At 46.7% G+C, this 10,531-nt stretch overlaps 1 protein-coding gene across 1 annotated transcript; it reads right to left on the minus strand.

The window, feature by feature from the left end:
* Positions 1–64: 64 nt before the first annotated feature.
* LOC118374347 (delta-like protein D) lies at positions 65–8,047 on the minus strand. The gene is made up of 11 exons (XM_035760725.2): positions 7,498–8,047; positions 7,085–7,375; positions 5,525–5,585; positions 5,172–5,429; positions 3,115–3,175; positions 2,865–2,995; positions 2,453–2,622; positions 2,036–2,252; positions 1,109–1,916; positions 872–998; positions 65–749 (listed from the first exon to the last, which is right to left on the minus strand). The coding sequence occupies exons 1-11, from the start codon at positions 7,549–7,551 to the stop codon at positions 744–746; spliced, it is 2,184 nt and encodes a 727-aa protein (XP_035616618.1). The 5' UTR covers positions 7,552–8,047; the 3' UTR covers positions 65–743.
* Positions 8,048–10,531: the final 2,484 nt, after the last annotated feature.

Genomic DNA, 10,531 nt, shown 5'->3' on the forward strand with positions numbered 1-10,531 from the left:
TATTATTCAATGTTGGATGTTTTGCCTGACATGTTATATAGGTGGATAATCACAAAATATGCTATTATTTCATACATTATTTATTTTTGAAAAATATTTAGTTGATTTTCTTAATGGGCAACAGTGATAAAACAATTCCAATAGCCTCTGTACAATGCTTCTTAAATACATTTTTTGTTGGAAAACAAAGTCACATTGACCTGAACTGCCTTACATACATTAGACATAAATTATATCAAAATGAAATCTACAAATGCACAAACAAATGGAACACAACACAATTAAATTAAAAGAATACATCTTTGAAATAAAACAACAGCATGTTTACAAATTTAAAGGCAGTATTTTCCCATCTTAAAACAAATTCAGAAGACTGCCTCAAAGGCTTTACAAATACACTGCAGTCGGTGCATACTCATTATACACAGTAATTAACTCAAATGTGTATGTTTAAATACATATTAAAAAGCAACCCTCCATAGTGCAATGAGGTACAACAAATCCATATTACGCACGTTCCTGGGAAACAAGTTGTGAGAGCACGGACCAGTGTGGTCCAACATCCTTTATCTGCAGTCACTGTGCTTACTTCAGCTGAGAACCAGCTCATTCTGAATATCACTGTCAATGTCTTAGTCTCACAGCAGCAGTCACACGAAGGGAAACCTTCCCCCTGGGTTTGAGCAGCATTCACCAGAGTAAAACCTCCAGTGGAGAAGACGAGCTCCAGCTCAGCTGTGGTGTTACACCTGGGGAAGACAAGAGGCAAAGATGCTTTAGTTTCAGAGTATATGGCTATTCGCAAACCAGTGAAAACTAAATATGCAAACTGCAAAGAGATATCAGCAGTGAAAAAGGGATATCAACTCACCTCAGTTGCAATGATACATTCATCTTTCTCGTCTGATATGACGTAAACTGACTGGTACTTTGTGTCATTGCACATCGATGCTTCGTTGCATGTCGACTCCTCTGGACGTTTCTTTTCTGAGGCGTCACTGAGAACACAAGAAAAATAAATACATTAACATCAACATTCACTCGTCAGACAAGCATGACTACTCCCATATGTGGCACATCATTTATATCTAAATGTGTAGATATTCACCTCAAACGTTTGTGTTTCTCTTCAAACTCACTGTCAGAACAAAAAGATTCAGAACAATTTGATTCACTCTTTTCTTGGTCCTCTTTCAACACATCTTCTGGCTTCAGCTCATGCACCAGATTATAATCCGTTGACGAGCATCGGGACTTGTGGCCATTCTGCTCTCCTCCAGCATTGTCCGGGTGAAAGTCCACTTTCTTATTGGTGTTCTTGACCCCCGTCGTGCCGATCACGCTGACAGATAGGTCCTTGTCAGGCCGTTGACAGTTGTTGGCCAGGTTGTTCATGGTCTCACTCTCACTGTGGGTGTCTCCCTGCTGACTCCCCTGCTGCACCTTGACCCGGATGTAAACCACCAGCACGGCACAGGCCACCAGCAGCAGCAGCGCCAGGATAATCCCAGCACACACTGCGGTCCAGGGGAATGTGCCTTGGTCCTCTTCATCAGAATATCTCTTACCAGCTCCTTCCACCCCGGGTTGGCCCTGGGGGTGCTCCGGCAGGAGGAACTGGCAGTTATGGCCGCCGTAGCCTGGCACACAGGCGCACACATAGCGATTATACCTCTCGTGGCAGGTGGCTCCGTTGTGGCAGGGATTGTGCTCACATTTTCTGATGGTCGAGCTGCAGTTCTTGCCGGTGTATCCAGGTGGGCAGGTGCAGGTGTAATCGTTCATGCCATCCAAGCATGTGCCACCGTTCTGGCAGGGGTAGTTGGTGCACTCAATGTTGTCCTCGCAGTTGGCTCCGGAGAAGCCCTCAGGGCACTGGCACATGTAGGAGTTCACAAGGTCCCTACACTGGGCACCTGGAGACATTAAAAAGACATGTTAAACCATCTGTTCCAGTATTCATTCATGCCCTCAGACTTTCAATATAAAGGTTAAACTGGTAAACACAGAACTGGAGAACTTTGTTTCAGCTTACCGTTGGAGCATGGGTTGGAGGTGCAGTGGTCGATCTTTTTCTCACAGTTGAATCCGGCATAGCCGAGAGGACACTGGCAGTAGTATCCTCCCTCTGGGTTGTCAGCACAGCGTCCGCCGTTAAAGCAAGGCCCATCGGCACAGGTCATGGCACTGAGTTCACAGCTGTTGCCATAGAAGCCTGGGGGGCAGGCACATGTGTATGTGTTTTCTAAATCCTGTCAGAGGCGAGACAAAGCACTTGCTAAGCAAAAGGTACAACTCATTAATGACTGGTTATTAATTTGTTATGCTACATTCACCATGAGGAATGCCTGCCAGCTCTAACATAACAGCACCACACACTATGTGACACTATATCACTGAGAAATAATTTCTAATGTAACTAATGAGGGGCAGCTCAGAAAAAAATACTTACAGTGCAGCTTCCCCCATTTTGGCAGGGGTTGTCGGAACATTCATTAACCTCGATCTCACAGCTGGCCCCAGTGAAGCCGGGTTTACAGGAGCAGGTGTAGCTACCCTGGCCAGTATTGGTACAAGTGGCTCCATTCATGCAGGGCTTGTGGTGTGTGCAGTAGTTGAGATCTGAAACAGACAATGGCACATGTGGATTAGTCTTCTGAGAGTTAATGTACAGTGATATCCAGGATGTTTTTATGACTTGTTTTAAGGCCAAGATGTGCCCTCTTCTCTGAACCTGATTGGTATGGTGGCTTAGAGAACATAGTGGGGATACTGTATGTCATCTCAACACCAGCACAGTCTGGATCTGGTGGAGAAGGACAGAAGAGCACTAGTCAGTTGCATATGGGAGAAAGAGAACTCACCTTGGTTGCAGAAGAGGCCACCCCACCCCTCCAGGCAGCTACACTGCCACGGCTGCTGGCAGGTGCCATGAAGACACCCTGGATAGCGGATGCAGTCATCACAGTAACGCCCACTGAAGCCAACTCTACACCTGTAACCACACACAATGCTCATGGTTAGATATCTGGCATATATGAAACTATACCAAACGGTGATCCTGTTGACTGGTGTTTAACCCAGAGAGAAGATGGACAAATCACTGGGACTTACTTGCATTCACCAGGCTTGTCACAGAACCCGTGCTCCTCGCCACAACCAGGAAGACAGATTGCTGCAATGAGAGACCATCACAAGTGAATCACGGGAATCTAACTCATTGGAACATGTGTTTATACCAGCAGAGCTTATTTTTAGATGGGCCCTTTCAGTAAACACTGGTTCATTAATTTCAGTGAGTTGGTGGCCCCATTAGCCGTTACCTAGAAAATATGCCCCACTTGTCACCAGGGGGATCAACATTCTGCTTAACACAGTTTTTGCCTATACAAAGGCTTATTTTTCAGCTAACTATGGGTCAGAAGGGTTAGGGTTAACCATAACTATGGGACAGAAGGGTTAGGGTTAACCATAACTATGGGACAGAAGGGTTAGGGTTAACCATAACTATGGGACAGAAGGGTTAGGGTTAACCATAACTATGGGTCAGAAGGGTTAGGGTTAACCATAACTATGGGACAGAAGGGTTAATATAACCGGGGATCAGTAGTCCCTTTTTTCTTTCTGCTTATACAGCCCCTTCCCTGTCCCTGAGTCTGTGCAGATACAATGTGGACAGCCGGTGTACGTGGTGCCAGTGCGGGACGGCCGGTGTACGTGGTGCCAGTGCGGGACGGCCGGTGTACGTGGTGCCAGTGCGGGACGGCCGGTGTACGTGGTGCCAGTGCGGGACGGCCGGTGTACGTGGTGCCAGTGCGGGACGGCCGGTGTACGTGGTGCCAGTGCGGGACGGCCGGTGTACGTGGTGCCAGTGCGGGACGGCCGGTGTACGTGGTGCCAGTGCGGGACGGCCGGTGTACGTGGTGCCAGTGCGGGACGGCCGGTGTACGTGGTGCCAGTGCGGGACGGCCGGTGTACGTGGTGCCAGTGCGGGACGGCCGGTGTACGTGGTGCCAGTGCGGGACGGCCGGTGTACGTGGTGCCAGTGCGGGACGGCCGGTGTACGTGGTGCCAGTGCGGGACGGCCGGTGTACGTGGTGCCAGTGCGGGACGGCCGGTGTACGTGGTGCCAGTGCGGGACGGCCGGTGTACGTGGTGCCAGTGCGGGACGGCCGGTGTACGTGGTGCCAGTGCGGGACGGCCGGTGTACGTGGTGCCAGTGCGGGACGGCCGGTGTACGTGGTGCCAGTGCGGGACGGCCGGTGTACGTGGTGCCAGTGCGGGACGGCCGGTGTACGTTGTGCCAGTGCGGGACGGCCGGTGTACGTTGTGCCAGTGCGGGACGGCCGGTGTACGTGGTGCCAGTGCGGGACGGCCGGTGTACGTGGTGCCAGTGCGGGACGGCCGGTGTACGTTGTGCCAGTGCAGGACGGCCGGTGTACGTTGTGCCAGTGCAGGACGGCCGGTGTACGTTGTGCCAGTGCAGGACGGCCGGTGTACGTGGTGCCAGTGCAGGACGGCCGGTGTACGTTGTGCCAGTGCAGGACGGCCGGTGTACGTTGTGCCAGTGCAGGACAGCCGGTGTACGTGGTGCCAGTGCAGGACGGCCGGTGTACGTTGTGCCAGTGCGGGACGGCCGGTGTACGTGGTGCCAGTGCGGGACGGCCGGTGTACGTTGTGCCAGTGCGGGACAGCCGGTGTACGTTGTGCCAGTGCGGGACGGCCGGTGTACGTTGTGCCAGTGCAGGACAGCCGGTGTACGTTGTGCCAGTGCAGGACAGCCGGTGTACGTTGTGCCAGTGCAGGACAGCCGGTGTACGTTGTGCCAGTGCAAGGACAGCTGGTGTACATTGTCTACTCTCACTCAGCAGCTGCCCGCTTCCAACAATACCTCACTAAGCCAATCAACGACAAGTGCACTGCCAAGTAGCCAATCAGGCATTACATTTAATCCATGGCTTCCGTGTGAATATTCTGCTAACTTCTCTTATTTAAATTTGCCTAAACAGTGCAACCCACATTTTTGACAAGTGACAATATTTGGTAATAACGCACGATTTATTCTGACTAATGACTGGAAATGAACCACATTCATACTTTTGTAAAAGAAAAACAGAACAACAAAAGTTAGTATGGGCAAAGCAGAAGTAAGGAGGATGCAGCCTACTTACGTTCTGTGCAGTAGGTTCCCTTCCATCCTGAGTTGCAGATGATCTCGCCACGGTCCCCACAGGTGAAGTGACCGAAGGCATCATCTCGTGGACGGCAGAAAACAGAACAACCCTCCCCGTAGTAATGCTCATCACAAACAAATCGGTAGGAGTACTTCAGCTCTGTTCTTCCACTAGTCTGTAAATCAGAGGACCACTTATCACCCACTGTCAGATGCTTCTGAGTGGTGAAGCGACTGATCAGACCTTCAGGGTTATCTGAAAATTGTGAATACAGGATTTAGTACTTATATCCCTATAAATATTTACAATTAATTGTTGTTTGATGACCTGTTGCCCTGTATCGAATTTACCTGTTGAAAGATCATCGTCAGAATCCGTGTGTAGGGCCTCAATGATGAGAGAGAATGTCCCCTGTTGAAAAAAAAGAAGAAACAATTATAATAATGAACAACTGTGCCAACGGGTTAGAAGGTGCTGAGACCCCACAGGGCTGTTAGGCCTGATAGAGGTGAGCCACCGTTAGGCTTCTGTTAGGCCTGATAGAGGTGAGTCACCGTTAGGCCTGATAGAGGTGAGCCACCTTTAGGCTTCTGTTAGGCCTGATAGAGGTGAGTCACCGTTAGGCCTGATAGAGGTGAGCCACCTTTAGGCTTCTGTTAGGCCTGATAGAGGTGAGCCACCTTTAGGCTTCTGTTAGGCCTGATAGAGGTGCGCCACCTTTAGGCTTCTGTTAGGCCTGATAGAGGTGCGCCACCGTTAGGCTTCTGTTAGGCCTGATAGAGGTGAGCCACCTTTAGGCTTCTGTTAGGCCTGATAGAGGTGAGCCACCTTTAGGCTTCTGTTAGGCCTGATAGAGGTGCGCCACCGTAAGGCCTGATAGAGGTGCGCCACCTTTAGGCTTCTGTTAGGCCTGATAGAGGTGAGCCACCTGTAGGCTTCTGTTAGGCCTGATAGAGGTGAGCCACCTTTAGGCTTCTGTTAGGCCTGATAGAGGTGAGCCACCTGTAGGCTTCTGTTAGGCCTGATAGAGGTGAGCCACCTGTAGGCTTCTGTTAGGCCTGATAGAGGTGAGCCACCTGTAGGCTTCTGTTAGGCCTGATAGAGGTGAGCCACCTTTAGGCTTCTGTTAGGCCTGATAGAGGTGAGCCACCTTTAGGCTTCTGTTAGGCCTGATAGAGGTGAGCCACCTTTAGGCTTCTGTTAGGCCTGATAGAGGTGAGCCACCTTTAAGCTTCTGTTAGGCCTGATAGAGGTGCGCCACCGTAAGGCCTGACAGAGGTGCGCCACCGTAAGGCCTGACAGAGGTGCGCCACCTTTAGGCTTCTGTTAGGCCTGATAGAGGTGAGCCACCTTTAGGCTTCTGTTAGGCCTGATAGAGGTGAGCCACCTTTAGGCTTCTGTTAGGCCTGATAGAGGTGAGCCACCTTTAGGCTTCTGTTAGGCCTGATAGAGGTGAGCCACCTTTAGGCTTCTGTTAGGCCTGATAGAGGTGAGCCACCTTTAGGCTTCTGTTAGGCCTGATAGAGGTGAGCCACCTTTAGGCTTCTGTTAGGCCTGATAGAGGTGAGCCACCTTTAGGCTTCTGTTAGGCCTGATAGAGGTGAGCCACCTTTAGGCTTCTGTTAGGCCTGATAGAGGTGAGCCACCTTTAAGCTTCAAACTTAAATTCCACCACTTCCCCATTTACTTGAAGTTGCATGCAGAGATGCCAATTATACTCCCAACTATGAGGATGTGAAGTTTCCCACCCTGATAGCATTTGTTTAACGTGCCTTAGTCCACCTCCTGTCCTGGGATATGCTACATTTCACTATGGCCATTAATGACATTGTCAAAGCCCCATAAGTGGTGAACCTTGAGCATGCGGACCATGATTGTATAATTTGACAAAGCTGTGTTTAAATACTCACCGGCCACGTGAATCCAAAAGAAAACGGAATAGGGTTGGCGAATGCTTCTGCAGTTGTTTCAGGCACTTGGAAGGAGTTTGATCCGAGGACAGGAGTCATCGCACCACCATAGGTACAAGGGGGTTCCGGAGATACATTAACTTGATAATGCTTCAAGCAGATTCTAAAAAACGTTTTGCATTCACACTTCTGAATCACAGAAGCTCCTTTGCAGCAGTTTGTATTGCCTGTCACTCCTTTCTTGTTGAGAAACTCTTGCAACTTCAACTCGAAAACCCCTGAACAAAAACCCTGTAAAAACACAATTAAAATATGAAGGTTGTATTCTATTATGTTTTTGATATGTAGCCTACACATGACTAATGAATACACTTAAATTACAAATCAATTCAAAAGAGTCAAATTCGCAATACCTGGCATATCAAGACACAAATGATGACAGCTATCACAAGCGACTGGCGTCCCATTGTGCTGAGGATATTCAATAAATAGTCAAATGTCCACGAGACAGGGCAATTGATGTATAACCCAGCTCAGAAAATCATCGAGAAAGTTATTTTCCGTAATCAAAAGTCCCACTTAAAAATCCGTACGGTCTACAGACGTCTTGAATGGAACTGTTTATCTCGATGCTTCTCAGTGTGACTTCATGAACAAAGTTTACAATACAACGTAATCCTCAGCAGTGGTGCGGGTGACAAAAAATCCCAACGAAAAAAATGGGGAATGAACTCGAAATTCCGTGCCAAGGTGTTAATACCAATCCAGTTATTAGATATTGCAGTTCAGCGCAGCTTCAGACTTGAGGGTGCAAATGAGACAACCCAGTTTTAAGGCTGCTTGTATTTTGTTTATTTCCCCTTGATTGACAATGATTTAAAAAATGTACTGATCCAAAACACTTCCCCAAGGCTTTCTAGGATCTTCGCCCTTTGTAACTATGCGTGTGTCTGACGTCCCGGCCAGCCTGCCGCCAGTTATATACAGACTGCGCTGCTACGGTAATGAGATGCAAATGAGCTAGGCTACTCCCCAATCTGTCTCGAGCTGTCACAAAGGGACACTTTTCAAAACCTCCCTCTCAAAATATCGCCAAATGGTCATTGAGCTGTAAAATGTACAACCCTTCCCCATGGCACAAAACAAAACATTTTCATTTAGATTCCAACCAAATGTTCACGTCAAGAATCATTTACATCTCTCTCTGATATAAACCTCAAATTGCATCACATAACATATCCGCATTGTAAAACCCATGTAGGCTACGGAACGCTCCAAATAGGCCTTCATCTTCCACGCTTAGCTCCAATGTAAAACTATTTTTCATTCTTTAGCTTTTCAACATCACCATTTTCTCCTAAACGTAACTTTTTATTTCATTTTTTTATTGTTAAAGTGTGCCCACATAAACTGTTTATTCACACAATAACAATTAATGTATTTAATCACAATATAAAACTAATGGTCAACATGAATTTACATTTAATCAAAATTGAAAATCAATAACTTAGAAATAGGTTTTCACATAGCTCTTGGAAAATCTTGCAAAAAAACCAAAGGATATTATCTTGATATAAGTCAAAAACATGTACTTTTATTTTTTAAATTATGAGTTTTGACAACTTTACACATCAACAGGTCAAGTGGATGCTTTTTTCTTTTTTACAACTGTAAATATTGTTTTGACTTTAGGCATATATGTATAGATTTAACATGTTACATTCTTGTACGCTGAGCAGTAAAAACTGAGCTGGTGGGTCGTTCGCATGGCTGTCATTAAGGCACTTTGTTATTGTGCGGACCGAGGGAAAGAATACGTTTCTTCTTTGTTGCTCTCAGCTGTATGGTAATTCAGGCAGCAGCACCTGCTCTCTCCACAATGTACTAGGGAGAAAGTGCTCCCCTCGGCGCACGCTGCCGTCCTTACAACAATGTCCTCAGTTTAAAGAAAAACGCGTTGTTTGCCATTCCAGAAAAAAAGTCAACAGTCTTTGGTTATTTCAATATTAGCCAACAACAGAGATTTTTAAACTAGCCTATAACATTTGGTAAACTGTACAATCTTTTTCATTTGTGAAACTTTTAGAAACATATTTGTGTCCTGTGAAAGAGGACATCATTTGTGCTGGTGGTTCTAAGCTGATTGCTCTGCCTCTCTAGTGACACTGACACTGTCTCTCTCTCTCTGTGTGTGTGTGTGTGTGTGGGTGGATCGGGTGGTCTTAATTAGGACGCTAATTGAAACGGAATTTCATTTTTTGGCGGGTGGCAGCAACGACATTTGAATTTTTGAGCGGCGTTCCAAAACAAGACAAGCATTGATCCCAAGCGCAATTACGCAACGTTTTTCCTCGTGTGTTTTAGTCTACTCTTGGGTTTACTAAGACATTGTGTGTAGTCGATGTAATGTCTGAGTGATGTTTTTATGTTTAGAATCATTATAATGGTCAAGATATGACGCTTCCAAATGTGGAATAGCCTTTGTACCCAAAGGAAAAGGCGGAGAGGGAACATTTCAACACTATGACTAATACCATTATGCATGTGTTTACATGGACATATGTATTCGAAGATCCGTGTTGTATTTAACCAGTTGATTCTTCAGTACACTCAATGCAGTAATCCGAAGGATGTGACTCTGTTTTTACAGGCTTTTGCTCTGTACGTAATTCCGCGTGCTTGAGGTTTACGCGATCACCTCTTCTCCCAACCCTTCTATCAACATATAAGCGGGCCTACGCTGCACTATCAGGCATTTATTTTATTGACGTGGCATTCATTTATCGATTATGGCAGCAAAGCATAACTGAAAGGCATGGTGAAATCCTTCAGAATCATGATCATTACATGTATTATTTTCAAACGAAATGTATGGCTCGAGATTCTGTCTTGGCTAAATCAGGCATAAAGCTTCTTCTTCGAACCCCCCTTCATTCTGAAGGTGGACTATGGGGAGACTGTTTAACTTAAGTGTTTCTATAAGGGGCTGTTGTACTTTAACTCCTGCCCACCAGTAGCTCCATTGAACAAAAGAGAGACTCGAGGTCTGACTATTCATCTTTTCTTTGCGCTTTAATTTTCATTGATTTTGAATACAAGGGGAAGCCCTTGGGGATTTTATCTGAAGGACACGACACGCCTTTAGACGCGGACAGCCTCCCAAGCCAACCATCTGCTCCACACCAAATGGCGTTTCCCCCCCAACCTCAACTGCATGTCTCTGCGTTTCTGTACATATTGCACAATCTTCATCCAAATTGGACTGGAAGCATGTTAAAGAGACTGCAACGGTATGATGCTGACCATATGGTTAGGAATTTAAGTTCAAAATGTTTTTCGGATAGATTGCTCGTGGGAAACATAAACACTGTGAACATCACACCATAACGACCAGATAGATAGCAACTCAGGCGTATAGCCTACGTTACCATTCACTAAAATTCGACC

Source organism: Oncorhynchus keta, chromosome 2 (genome assembly GCF_023373465.1).
Source record: "Oncorhynchus keta strain PuntledgeMale-10-30-2019 chromosome 2, Oket_V2, whole genome shotgun sequence".
NCBI classification, from domain to species: Eukaryota; Metazoa; Chordata; class Actinopteri; order Salmoniformes; family Salmonidae; genus Oncorhynchus; species Oncorhynchus keta.

Coding starts and splice junctions, on each gene's coding strand:
- LOC118374347 (XM_035760725.2), bottom strand. CDS start 7,551: ATGGGACGCCAGTCGCTTGTGATAGCTGTCATCATTTGTGTCTTGATA. Junction 5,586..7,084: donor CTTTTGGATTCACGTGGCCG/GTGAGTATTTAA, acceptor TTTTTTCAACAG/GGGACATTCTCTCTCATCAT. Junction 2,253..2,452: donor AAAATGGGGGAAGCTGCACT/GTAAGTATTTTT, acceptor CGCCTCTGACAG/GATTTAGAAAACACATACAC.